Source organism: Haemaphysalis longicornis, unplaced genomic scaffold (genome assembly GCF_048455015.1).
Source record: "Haemaphysalis longicornis isolate Haplotype H1 unplaced genomic scaffold, Haemaphysalis longicornis Haplotype H1 scaffold_6, whole genome shotgun sequence".
Taxonomy (NCBI): Eukaryota; Metazoa; Arthropoda; class Arachnida; order Ixodida; family Ixodidae; genus Haemaphysalis; species Haemaphysalis longicornis.
The window spans coordinates 125,158,286-125,172,959 of NW_027526407.1; the positions used below are offsets into that span (position 1 = coordinate 125,158,286).

Below are 14,674 nucleotides of genomic sequence, written 5' to 3' on the forward strand. Positions count from 1 at the left end.
GGGTAAGGTGTAGTGACCACCGTGTGGTGAGATCTCGAATTAGGCTAGATTTGAGGAGGGATCGCCACAAGCTAGTACGAAAGAAGCCGATAAATGAGCTAACAGTAAGAGGTAAAGTAGAAGAATTGAGGATCGTGCTGCAGAACCGATATTCCGCCCTTAATGAAGAAGCCGAGCTTACGATACAGGAAGCCAGCGACAACCTCACGCGCATTATCCTGGAGTGTGCAGTAGAAGTCGGGGGCACTATGGCTAGACATGATACTGGTAAACTTTCACACGAGACGAAAGATCTAATCAGGAAACGGCAATTCATGAGAATCTCTACCGCAGCTGACAGGGTAGAACTAGCCGAGCTCTCGAAGTTAATCACTAAGTGTAAGACAGCTGACATACGGAAGTATAATATGGAGAGGATCGAATACGCTGTAAAGAACGGAGGTAGACTGAAAGAAGTGAAGAGACGTCTTGGCGTGGGGAAAATCAGATGTATGCAATTAAGGATAAGCAAGGCAATGTCATCACAAAAAGGGATAAAAAGTCACAGTGGCCGAGGAGTTCTATAGGGATCTGTACAGTAGCCGGGACATCCAGGATAATGCCGAACGAGACAGTAGTTCAGAGGAGATAGACATCCCACCAGTAACGACCGAAGAAGTAAGGAAGGCTTTGAAAGAAATAAAAGGGGGCAAAGCGTCTTGTGAGGATCAGATAACAGCAGACCTCTTGAAGGATGGCGGAGAAATTGTAGTTCAAAAACTGGCAAACCTGTATACGCAATGCCTAATGACAGCAATGGTACCGGAATCTTGGAAGAAGGCGAACATCATCCTAATCCATTGGAAAGGCGACATGAAGGACTTGAAAAATTTCCGGCCGATCAGCTTAATGTCAGTCGTCTACAAGGTATTTACCAAGGTAATCGCTAACGGAATCTTTGCAGCCTTAGATTTCAGTCAACCTAAAGAGCAAGCAGGTTTCCGTAAAGGTTATTCAACAATGGACCATATTCACACGATCAATCAGGTGACAGAGAAGTGCGCTGAGTATACTGAACCCCTATATATATAGCCTTCATAGATTATGAGAAAGCATTTGACTTGGTCGAAACCCTAGCAGTCATTCAGGCATTACGGAACCAGGGGGTAGATGAGCATTATGTAAGAATACTAGAGGATATCTACAATGGGTCTACAGCTACCATCATCCTCAATAGGGAGAGCACTTAAAATACCTATGAGGAAGGGTTTCAGACAAGGAGACACAATCTCTCCAATGTTATTCACAGCATGCTTACAAGAAGTATTCAGAACGTTGGATTGGGAACAGGTGGGAGTAAGGGTTAATGGAGAACACCTCAGTAACCTCAGATTTGCTAATGACGTTGCCTTGCTAAGTAACTCGGGGGACGAATTGCAAAGCATGCTTTCCACACTGGGCGAACAGAGTAGAACCGTGGGCCTGAAAATTAATAGGCAGAAAACTAAAGTAATGATCAATAACCTCGGGACAGCACAGTGGTTTGAGATAAGTGGTGAAGCAGTGGAAGGGGTAAGCGAATATATCTACTTAGACCAGGTTGTGACCCCAGATCCCAATCATGAGGCAGAGATAATTAGAAGGATCAGAATGGGGTGGGGTGCATATGGCAGACGTTCTCAGATAATGAATAGCAGCCTACCATTGTCGCTGAAGAAGAAAGTGTATGACAGCTACATCTTACCGGTACTCGCTTACGGGGCAGAAACTTGGAGGCTCACAAAGAGGGTTCAACTTAAATTGAGAACGACTCAGCGGGCAATGGAGCGTAAAATGATAGGTGTAACATTAAGGGACAAGAAGAGAGCGGAGTGGGTCAGGGAACAAACACGTGTTAAGGCCATATTAGTAGACATTAAGAAGAAGAAATGGACGTGGGCAGGGCATGTAATGCGAAGGCAAGATAACCGCTGGTCATTAAGGGTAACAGAGTGGATCCCTAGAGAAGGCAAGCGCTGCAGGGGGCGGCAGAATATTAGATGGGCAGATGAGATTAAGAAGTTTGCGGGGATAAATTGGTTACATTTGGCACAGGACCGAGGTAAATGGTGAAAAATGGGAGAGGCCTTTGCCCTGCAGTGGGAGTAGATAGGCTAGTGATGATGATGATGATTTTTGTTTCCTGTGCTTGGTGGTGGTAGCCAGTGGCTCTCGGACTACTGAGGGTGAATGGGACCTTCTTTTTAACCCCCTCGCCTTGACTCGAGTGTCTACGACATGTCTAGAGTGGTCATACCGCGTTGAACCTTTTTAAGATTCCTATGGCACCAATAATGCCAGATCAGAGGCCCTCGCTATGCATGTTGTGAATCTGAATAGGAAATAAGGGGCTCGTTGAAAATAACACAGAAATAGGAGTTGGCAGTCAAGAAAACCTCAGAAAGCAAAGGGGGGTATGTGGAAGGTCATTGAAACAGATAAAGAATTTGGAAAGAAAGTTGACAAACAATTCCCGCCAGGTTTGATTCGAACCCAGGACCTCCAGAATACCGGTCTGCTGCTATAACCACTATGCTACCGGCCGGGCGACTTTCCCCTCCAATTTCTGGGGTATTCATGTTAAGGTATTTTTGTTTCCTGTGCTTGAATGTGGTAGCCAAAGCCACTGGGACTACTCGGCGTGAAGGGGACCGTCTTTTTAAACCCCTCGCCGTGACTCGAGTGCCTGTGACATGTCGAGAGTGGTCGACCAGCGTTGAACAATCTTCAGCTTCCTACGGCACCAAGACTGCCAGAACAGAGTCCCTCGCTATGCACGTAGCGAATCAGAACAGGAATTAAGGGGCTCGTTGAAAAGAACACTCAAATAAGAGTTGGCAGTCAAGAAAACCTTGGAAAGCAAAGGGGAGGCTGTGGTAGATCGCTATAACAGATAAAGAATTTGGAAAGAAAGTTGAGAAAAAATGACCTCCGGGTGGGATCCGACCCCACGACCTCCAGAATACTGGTCTGGTCCGATTACTACTATGCTACCGGCAAGGCGATTTTTCCCTTCACTTTGTGGGGTATTTATGTTAAGGTATTTTTGTTTCGTGTGCTTGGTGGTGGTAGCCAGCGCCACTCGGATTACTCGGGGTGAAGAGGACCTCTTTTTAACCCCCTGGCCTTGACTCAAGTGTCTACGACATGTCTAGAGTGGTCGTCTACGACATGTCTACGACATGTCTAGCAGAGCGGTATTCTGGAGGTCATGGGTTCGGATGCCACCCGGGGCCCATTTTTCGCCCCTTTCTTTCTGACTCAAAAAATTCTTCAACTGTTTCTAAGACCTATCGCATTCACTCCTTTGCTTTCCGAGGTTTTCTTTACTGCCAACCCTTATTCTGTCTTAATTCCCCGAGCCCTTCTTTCCCCATTTCTGATTCACAAAATGCATACCGAGGGCCTCAGTTTTGGCAGCCTTGGTTCCAAAGGGAGATAAGAGGGTTTCACGCTTGTCGGTTACTCTCACATGTCGTAGACACTCGAGTTACGGCCCTGGGCTTAAAAATAAGGTCCCCTTAACCCCGTGTAGTCCGATTGGCAGTGCCTAACACCCCCAAGTGCAGGAAACAAATACTTTAACATACATTCCCGAGAAAGTGGTGGCGAAATAGCCCCGCCGGTAGCGTTGTCGTCATCGCAACAGACCGGTATTCTGGACGTTTTGGGTTCGGATCACCCCGCGGGAATTTTTTCGCCACTTTCTTTCTGACTCAAAAAAATCTTCAACTGTTTCTATGACCTACCAAACTCCCCCCTTTGGTTTACGAGGTTTTCTCTACTGCCAACCCTTATTCTGTCTTATTTCACCGAGCCCCTCATTTCCCTTTTCTGATTGGCTACATGCATAGTTACGGTCTCCGTTCTGGCGCTCTTGGTGCCAAAGGTAGCTTATAAGGTTTCAACGCTGGACGACCCCTCTCACATGTCGTAGACACTCTAGTCTCGACCCTGAGGTTAAGAAGAAGGTCCGCTTCACCCCGAGTAGTCCGAGTGGCACTGCCTAACAACCCTAAGTGCAGGAAACCAAAAATACTCTAACATAAATACCCAAGAAAGTAGTGGAGAAACTGCCCCGCTGGTAGCGTAGTGGTCAGCGCACCAGACTGGTATTCGGGAGGTCGTGGGTTCGGATCCTACCCGGCGGGCATTTTTTCACCACTTTTTTTCAGACTAAAAAATTCTTAAAGTGTTTTTATGACATACCGCCTTCGCCCCCTTGCTTTCCGATGTTTTCTTGACGGCCAATCATTATTCTTGCCAAATTCCCTGAGCCACTCTTTTCCCATTTCTGATTCGCTAAATGCATACCGAAGGCCTCCGTTGTGGCAGTCTTGGTGCCATAGGTAGCTTAAGAGGATTCAACGCTGGTCGACCACTCTCACATGTAGTAGACACTCGAGTTACGGCTCCAGGGTCAAGAAGAAGGTCCGCTTCACCCCGAGTAGTCCGAGTGGCGCTGCCTACCACGCTTATGCGCAGGAAACAAAAAATACTTTAATATAAATACCCGAGAAAGTGCTAGGGAAACAGCGCCGCCGGTAGCGTAGTGGTCATCTCACCAGTTCATGCTCGGAATATATTAACGGCATTCTCCGTCATGGTTTGCAGTCGTTACTCAACTTGCCGACTCGTTCTTCCGGTCATAGCCTGGGCACTGTAATTGATCACATTGTCTCCAATGTTTCCTTCTCTCAGAGCGCCGGAGTCGTAGACCGTGACATAACAGATCATTGTGCCGTTTTATGTTAATTGAATCCCCGATTTAAATTACGCCAAAAACGTTTCAGAAGCAATCCTTTGATAAAAGTAAATGTTGTCGATTAATCAGTTGTGCCGACTGGAGTGATGTTTTAAGTAACAATGATCCCAATGCTGCCTATAACAGCCTGTCTGGGAAAATAATTGATGCGATTACTGCAGGTACGACTTTTAGCTGCTACGAAAAAGCATTTAATGTTCCTAGAAATCCCGGGTAAACCGACGGCTTTTACGCTCCATACGCAAGCGGTCTAACCTACGAAAGAAAGTTCGGCGCCAACCATTTATTATGCCTCTCTTGAACGGGTTGAAGCTTTATTCAAATAAGCTGACCATGCTAATAAAAGTAGCAAAGAAAATGTACTATCTAGACCAAATAAAAAAAACGGCAACAATACCTATAAGAATGTACTATCTAGACCAAATAAAAAAAAACGGCAACAATACCTATAAGAACTGGAAAGACATAAATGAATTTCGAAATCAGTCGCACCACACACCTGAAATAAAAGAGGTTAGTGATGGCACAAATGTTTTTAGTAACCCTGCTGAAATAGCAAATGTTTTTAATGACCATTTCTGTAATAACAGTTCTACCGCAACATCAAGTTTTGCACCTCGCACTCGCTGTCCCCATTCATTCTACTTGCAGCCCACATCACCCGAGGAAATAATGCAAGTGATCAAAGCCCTAAAAAGTTGTGGGGCTGGATTGGGTGGTATCCATGCTGCTAGTGTAAAACTTGTCGCCAATGAACTTTCCATTGTAATCGCCCATGTCCTTAAAAATATTTTTAGGTCTGGCGTTTTTCCGTCTGAACTTAAGAAAGGAAAAGTAGTACCCGTTCATAAGAAAGGTTCTCGTGGTATGTTAAATAACTATCGCCCCATAACCAGACTGCCCTTTTTCAGCAAGTTAATAGAAAAACTTATTGTAACTAGGCTGTGAAAATATATCTCCAAATTTCAACTACTGACCCCCTGTCAGTTTGGTTTTCGGCTTAATTTTTCTACTGAGGCTGCTCTTATCGAGATAACTGATTTCATGAAACAATCAATTGATTGCGGCCTATTTGCAGCAGCTATATTTGTCGACCTCAAAAAGGCATTTGATTCCATTACTCACGATATTCTTTTTTACAAATTAGAATCATTAGGTGTCTGTCGACCAACATTAACCTTACTACAGTCATATCTGGCTCACAGGCTTCAGGCTGTGGAATGCAGTGGCATACTTTCTGAATACAAGACAGTAAATATAGGCGTCCCCCAGGGGTCCATTTTGGGACCACTGTTGTTCTTGTTATTTATAAATAATCTCCCATCTTGTTTAAATATTTCAAAATGCTTGCTTTACGCAGATGACACCGCGGTTTATTTGCCTGATTCTGACCTCTCGAACCTAACTAAAAAATTAAACGACGATTTATTAAGGTTATCCGATTGGTGCCGAAACAAAAGGTTAAATATAAACAATAGCAAAACCAGTTTCATAATTTTTCACTCCCATCATAGGCAAATTACCCCAATCTCGCATCTCCGCCTTGGCACGCATTTTATCTACCCTTCAGATTACACCACATTCCTAGGAGTGGTCCTCGATAAACATTTAAAATTTCACTCGCACATCAAGTCACTTATTAGTAAAGTTGCGTTTGGTATTCATGTACTAATTAGAACTCGCGCATATTTTCCTCTGCTTGTTCTCCGTTCTCTTGACAACTGTTTTGTACAGTCATTTAACATATTGTTTAGATTCGTGGGGAAGCACCTATGATGTTCATCTATCACCGCTTGTTTCTTTGCAAAACCGAGCGATCCGAATCATTAATTACAGCCATCCGAGAGACAGTGCTCCGAATTTATATTTTGACATTCGAGTCCTACCCCTTCTATTTGATTATAAAAGAAAATTGTGCATTTTCCTCCTTCGCGCTAGAAATAATAAATCCATGCACACCTGCATCGACCAGTCGTTACTTTTTAACGCCAACAACACGGGTGTTAAACTACTTCTACCAAAAATTCGCTCTAACTACGGCGAACAAACTGCCGTATTTGCCGCCATTTCAATGTGGAATGAACTACCGACCCCTCTCATATCAATTCACTCTCGCAATTTTTTCCGAAACCAATTAAAAAGTTGTCTATTATCTACCTTGGCCTAATGTATAAACGTGTATTTGTTGTAGCGCCATTTTTTTCTGTGCTTCTGTTCTTCCGTCGAATCGTTTTACTGCAATTTTTATGTGCATATGTTTGTATTGCTAGATATGAATGTATATATGTGTGCGTGTTTATGTATATACATATTAGCATTGCTTTCTGCCTGTTTTTGCTCATTTTCGTTTGATGTGTTTTTTACTTGTTGCCTACTCTACGCTGTTTCGTTGTGCACTTTGTCACAGGAGGTCCCCCAGGCAGTTTTATAACTACGGGACCTCCTCGGTATAACTATTTGTACGCTCTTTTAAAACGTGAAAATATAAAAAATCTTCAACTTCAAAATTGAACCACTCGAGTCACGCCCCGGTGGTTAAAAAGAAGGTCACCTTTACCCAGACTAGTCCGAGTGGGGCTGCCTACCACGCTTATGCGCAGGAAAAAAAATACTTTAACATAAATACCCGAGAAAGTGCTGGGGAAACAGCCCCACCGGTAGCGTTGTGGTCATCTCACCAGACCGGTATTCTGGAGTTGGTGGGCTCGGTATCCACCCGGCGGGCATTTTTTCACCACTTTCGTTCTGACTCAAAAAATTCTTCAACTCTTTCTAAGACATACTGCATTCACCCCTTTGCTTTCGGTGGTTTTCTTCACTGCCAACCCTTATTCTGTCTTAATTCCCTGAGCCCTTCGTTTCCCATTACTGATTCGCAAAATGCATACCGAGGGACTTGGTTCTTGCAGTTTTGGTTCCAAAGGTAGATAAAGAGGGTTCAACGCTGGTCGACCACTCTCACATGTCGTAGACAATCGAGTTATGGCCCTGGATTTAAAAAGAAGGTCCCCTTCACCCCGAGTAGTCTGAGTGGCACTGCCTAACACCCCCAAGTGCACGAAACAAAAAATACTTTAACATAAATACCCGAGAAAGTAGTGGGGAAACAGCCCCGCTGGTAGCGTAGTGGTCAACGCACCAGACCGGTATTCTGGAGGTCGTGGGTTCGGATCCCAGCCGGCGGGCATTTTTTCACCACTTTTTTTCACACTCAAAAAATTCTTAAAGTGTATTCATGACGTACCACCTTCACCCCTTTGCTTTCGGAGGTTTTCTTGACGGCCAACCCTTATCTGTCTTCATTCCCCAAGCCACTCTTTTCCCATTTGTGATTCGCTAAATGCATACCGAGGGCCTCTGTTGTGGCAGTCTTGGTGCCAAAGGTAGCTTAAGGCGGTTGAACGCTGGTCGAGCACTCCCACATGTCGTAGACACTCGAAGTACGGCCCCGGGTTTAAAAACAGGGTCACCTTTACCCCGAGTAGTCCGAGTGGCGCTGGCTACCACGCCAAGTGCCGGAAACAAAACATACTTTAACATAAATTCCCGAGAAAGTGGTGGGAAAATAGCCCCGCCGGTAGCGTCGTGGTCATCGCAACACACCGGTATTCTGGACGTAGTGGGTTCGGATCACCCCGCGGGCATTTTTTCACCATTTTTTTTCTGACTCAAAACATTCTTCAATTGTGTCTATGATCACTCGAGTCACGCCCCGGTGGTTAAAAAGAAGGTCTCCTTCACCCAGAGTAGTCCAAGTGGCGCTGCCCACCACGCTTATGTGCAGAAAACAAAAAATTCTTTAACATAAATACCAGAGAAATGGCTGGGCAAACAGCCTCGCCGGTAGCGTGGTGGTCATAGCACCAGACTGGTATTCTGGAGGTTGTGGGGTCGGAATCCACCTGGAGGGCATTTTTTCACCACTTTCGGTCTGACTCATAAAATTCTTCAACGGTTTCTATGACCTACTGAATTCCCCCCTTTGGTTTACGAGGTTTTCTTGACTGCCAACCCTTATTCTGTCTTAATTCACTGAACCCTTCGTTTCCCATTTCTGATTCTCAAAATGCATACCGAGGGACTCGGTTCTGGCAGTCTTGGTGCCAAATGTAGAAAAGAGGGTTACATTCTGGTCGACCCCTCTCAAATGTCGTATACACTGAAGCTACGGCCCTGGGGTTAAAAAGAAGGTCCCCTTCACCCCGACTAGTCCGAGCGGCACTGCCTAACAACCCCAAGTGCAGGAAACAAAAATACTTTAAAATAAATTCCCGAGAAAGCAGTGGGGTAACAGCCCCTCTGGTACAGTAGTGGTGATCGCACCAATCCGGTATTCTAGAGGTCGTGGGTTCGGATCCCTACCGGCGGGAATTTTTTCAACACTTTCTGTCCGACTCAAAAAATTCTTAAACTGTTTTTATGACAGACCGCATTTGCCAATTTGCTTTCCGAGGTTTTCTTAACGGCCAACCCTTATTCTGTCGTAATTCCCCGAACACCTCTTTTCCCATTTCTGATTCGGTAAATGCATACCGATACCGAGGGCCTCCGTTGTGGCAGTCTTGGTGCCAAAGGTAGCTTAAGAGGTTTCAACGCTGGTCGACCACTCTCACAGGTTTTAGACACTCGAGTTACGGTACCGGCGTTAAAAAAGTCATCTTCACACCGAGTAGTCCGAGTGGCGCTGGCTACCACCCCAAGCGCAGGAAACAAAACATACTTTAACATAAATTTCCGAAAAGTGGTTGGGAAATAGCCCCGCCGGTAGCGTAGTGGTCATCGCAACAGACCGGTATTCTGGAGGTCGTGGGTTCACATCTCACCTCGCGGGCATTTTTTCACCACTTTGTTTCTGACTCACAACGTTTTTAAACTGTTTCTATGACCTAGAGCTTCCCCCTTAGCTTTCCGAGGTTTTTTTGGCTGCCAACCTTTATTCTGTTATAATTCACCGAGCCCTTCATTTCTCATTTCTGGTTCGCTATTTATATATATAAATATATATATTCTGAAAAGATAAAAACTCACACAGAGCACGAAAAAATTAAGGTTAGTAGAGACAGAGACAAAGACGTAGAAAAAAAAAAGTTTACTGACGTTTCAGGATGAGGACTGCCTTTCTTCAGAAAGTTAGTCCTTCAGAAAAAGAGTCTTCTCCCTTAAACGTCAGTAAACTTATTTCTATTTTCTACGTCTTCCTCGTTTGTCTCTGTCTCTAGTAACCTTTTATATATATATATATATATATATATATATATATATATATATACATAGTGTAGTGGATTGTAGTGTGAAGAGGTGACAGTGGTCAAAAGCTCTATGCTATCTCCTACCCTTGCAAGGCGATTGGCCGTCGTGCAATAACGGCAAGGAAGATGAAGCACCGGTGAACTGGACAGGCATCATCTTCAGCGTGGACCGCGAGAAGAGCGCGTGAGAGCCAGCCGTGTGCCCCGCTTGCTTTGGACTGCCTTCTCTGAGCATATTGCCGCAATTCCTTCCGCAATAAACCCATCCTACAGTTTGGTGGAGTGTGCGGGTTCTCCGCCTCAGCTCACCTCGTGTACCCTCAAGCCTGGAGCTCCGAAGTCGTACCCTGCCATCTCCCACTGAGTCAGCCATGCCTGGTGATGCCCAACACAGCGCGTCACCTTCCCCACCGGCTATCATCTGCTCCGGCGCGATCCGCCAGCGTGACCCACCGCAGTTCAATGGCGCGGACGACCAGGACGTCGAGGACTGGCTTTCTTCTTTTGAGCGAGTAAGCGCCTACAATCGATGGGACGATGTCACGAAACTCAGTAACGCGGGTTTCTCCTTGAGGGGTGCGGCCGAACAGTGGTTTCTGAACCACCCAGCTGATAGGGCAACGTGGCCCTTATTTACAACGAACATTACAGGCGTATTCGGTCGCCCAGCTGTGCGCAAGCTTCTCGCGGAGCAGCGCTTAAGAGAGCGGGCTCAACAGGCCGGTGAGACCTTCACCTGCTACATTGAGGATGTAGTAGATCTCTGCCGCCTCGTGAACCCGTCGATGACTGAGCTCGACATGGTCAAGCACATCCTTAAAGGCATAGACGAGGACGCGTTCCAGATGCTGCTGGCGAAAAACCCCCAAAACGTAAGCGAAGTCGTAAGCTTGTGCCAAAGTTACGACGAGTTGCGCAGGCAGCGCACTTTGACTCGTCGCCGACTGCCACAGCGTGACGATCCGCTCTGTGCACTGGAAGTTGACGAAAACCCGTCCCTCCTGCGGCGCATTAAAGATCTGATTCGGGAGGAGTTCGCCAGGCAGATCTCGCTCTTGCCTTGTTTATCGCTGCAGCCGCCGCCGATACAAGATCCTGCCCAGTCGTCGCCACTCCATCAGATGATTCGTCGCCACTCCATCAGAAGCGGCGCCACTTTGCTACGCTGAAGTTGCGGCACGGTCCCCGACTAACGCTTATGTGCCTCGCCGCCGCCCACAGCCGCCGCCGCATCTTACTCAGGTTCGCCCGCCGCCGCTCCACACCAACCCCTGGCGAACGCCTGATAACCGGCCGATATGTTTCTCCTGTGGAATTCCTGGCCACGTCGCACGTTATTGCCGCCGTGGGGTTCCGCCGCCAGGAGACGCTTACCGACGGCCGGCCTACGCTGATAACTCGTACGTTGCTCGCCGCCCTTACAACGACGCCCATGCCGAGCCGCCCTACTCACCGCCTTCTCGTTACGACCTCTCTTCCGGTACCCGCAGGTCGTTCTCCCCTCGACGTCGTTCCATCTCGCCGATGCGGCGTCGTCCGAATGCCCCGGAGGAAAACTGATTGCCGCAGTTCCGGAGGCAAGAACTGCGGCACCGTCGAAATACCGAAGCCCTTGTCTGTCCCCCGCAAACACGATTAAAGTCCAGGTGCAAGGAATCCCCACTTGCGCCTTGGTTGACACTGGAGCTGCGTTATCAGTTATGGACGAAGAGATTTGCCGCAAATTAAGAAAAGTGAGGACGCCAATTTCCGGTTTTCATCTCCGCACTGCCACAGCGCATCAGGTCGAGCCCCTCGCAGTTTGCACCGCCCGGATTCTAATACAAAATGAGCTGTACATCATCGAGTTTCTCGTCCTGCCAACTTGTTCCCATCGCATCATCTTAGGGTGGGACTTCTTGTCCCGTCATAGCGCCATTATTGACTGTGCCCGAGCCGAGCTTGCTTTACTTCCTCTGTTTGACGCGGAAACGGGGAGTATTGCGCTTTCTTCCAAGTTATGCGCCGCCGACGATTGCACAATTCCGCCAGCTTCTGCCGTTCTCCTACCAGTGACATGTGACACAATTTCCGAGGCAACAGTGGTGTTCACACCGTCTAATGTTTTTTCCGGTCGCAAAGGTACCCCTCTTCCCTACGCCGTCCTTACTATAGAGAATGGGGCTGGCACTATGGCTGTCTGTAATTCATCTTCATCACCTCTAACTGTACTTCGTGGTGAGTCCCTTGGCCGTGTGGAAGCTATTGGCAGCCACCTCGTCCACTTCCCGGATGTGTCACCTTCTCTGTCTATTAACTCAGTGAGCCGACCTCTTCCTTTTGACTCTACTGCCTTCGTTACCGCCGTAGATGACAGTCTCGCTCCCCTTCAGCGCGACCAGCTTCTGACCCTTCTTCAGCGTTTCAAATCCACCTTCGACTGCCAGAAGACTTCTTTGGGCCGCACGACGACTGTCTCTCATCGAATCGACACTGGCTCCCATCGTCCTTTGCGCCAGCGACCGTATCGCGTTTCGGCCAAAGAACGTTCTGTCATCGAAAGCCATGTTGATGAGATGCTCGAGCGTGGCGTCATTCGGCCATCTAATAGCCCTTGGGCTTCTCCCGTCGTACTTGTCACGAAGAAGGATGGATCGATCCGATTTTGTGTCGATTACCGCCGACTTAACAAGATCACTCGGAAAGACGTGTACCCTCTGCCCCGGATTGACGATGCATTAGACTATCTGCAAGGAGCTGAGTTCTTCTCATCGCTGGACCTGCGCTCCGGTTATTGGCAGGTGCCGATGGCAGACGATGACCGTGAAAAAACCGCGATGGATTATACGAATTTAACGTAATGCCGTTCGGGTTATGTAATGCGCCCGCCACTTTTGAGCGCATGATGGACGATATTCTGCGTGGCCTCAAGTGGAAAACATGTTTATGTTACTTGGACGACATCGTTATATTTTCTCCCGATTTCGACACCCACCTTTCTCGTCTAGAGCAAGTTTTGCAGTGCCTAACGGATGCCGGTCTACAGCTAAACGTATGATATATATATATATACATATATTTATATATATATAAGGGCTGGCTGTCAAGAAAACCTCGGAAAGCAAAGGGGAGGTTGTGGTGGGCCATAGAAAGAGATGAAGAATTTTTTTAGTCGAATTATGTTAAAATCCCGCTATGCGCGACTTATTCGTTTAATGCACGCCGCAATGTCAAAATGTATACTGTGGGTACCCTTGAACCCAAGCTCACCTGCACACCATGCTTTATAAAGGAAAATGTGGCAGGGTGATTTTTTTCGTATCTCGGGTGATTTTAAAATCAGCCTCGGGTATGCGAGAGCGAGGCTTGGGGTGACGAGCTTCCTGGGAGATGGTAGTGTTCATCTAGCAATCAGTATTTCATTCCGGTGTGCTTTGGCCCTGTTGCTTATACGTAACCACAAAATTCCGAAGAGAAAAGTTCGTATTTTAGTTTTAAACAGCGGTATACTTGCACTGCAATCTCCACGTATTTTTTTTATATCGTGGTTGGGTGCGTCGGCATCAGCCAACCCAGCAAAGTGCTTTTGCAATGTTAGAATTCACTGAGAGGAGAAGGCGGATAGAAAATGAAACAGGTAAAAGGGTTGAGAGTTCGGCGAGTTGGTATTGATGCATCTCGAAAAACAAACTGCGCGCAAATTTACGGGGACAAGAAAACATAAAGACGGTACAAGCGCAGTGCCGTCTTCTTGTGTTCTTGTCCCTGTTAATTTGGGCGCAGTTTAGAATACATAAAACAGGCATAAAAAAGAAGAGTGTGGCGCTACATTAGGACGCGTATTTAAAAACCACGTGGTATGGTGTTTTTGCAGAAACCTTGTAAGAAGCTTGCAGCTCCTTTTTTCTGCCTCCTTACCTGTCTATAATCCTTAGCTGCAGCTGCAGAAAGTGCCTGCAAAGTTCTCACCTTGTTAGCGCTATTCATTCATTCTAGGCAAGCCTATATCTAGCAGGTATTGTTAAAAGCTCAATACCTGATTATGAGGAGTCAGTCTGCTGGATGGAACGATGTTGCATGTTGCCTACGCGGACCCTTGAGATACTTTAGGCACACTTTTCATGCTGAGCAATTACTTCTTGTAGTAAACCAAAAAGCCGTGTGCATATTTTCCTCCCCAAGGACTGATGCGCTCCTAGCCCACACCGAGGGAGCAGGACTGGTGACCGATACAAAGATTTTGTTTCAGCATGGCATCATACATACGGCGGTGATCAACATTCACAGGGAAAATGCTACAAAGGAAGTCTTTGATGTGGCTCTCTATGCTCTCAGGGTAAGACTTGCAGTGCTTGGAATGAAATATTTCAATGACCGCGGTGTTCGGGTGGCGCAATCTTTTCTGTGAGGATGAGTTTGGTTAACGGGGAATCCGATGTATACGGGTCAGTGAAACGTATTGGTAACTTCTCTGTAATGTGGAATGGGTTGAGTGACTGGAGGTGGACTTCAGGAATGGCATGTGACCTTCGACATACGAACGCCTGTTAGGTACACGTGCGGGGGTCTACATTTGTGATTTGGCCATACTCAAATGGGAACACCGCCTAAATGAGTAGCTAAGCACCTTCCAGCGTAATGTCTGTTTGATTGGGGATGCGAA

At 46.8% G+C, this 14,674-nt stretch overlaps 1 protein-coding gene across 1 annotated transcript in view; it reads left to right on the forward strand.

The window, feature by feature from the left end:
* Positions 1-14,674, forward strand: part of LOC144141928 (uncharacterized) — a 90,337-nt gene that overhangs the window by 63,088 nt on the left and 12,575 nt on the right. The window contains exon 6 of the mRNA XM_077673382.1: positions 14,194-14,347. Coding sequence (XP_077529508.1) covers positions 14,194-14,347 — 154 coding nt within the window. The remainder of the gene's footprint in view (positions 1-14,193; positions 14,348-14,674) is intronic.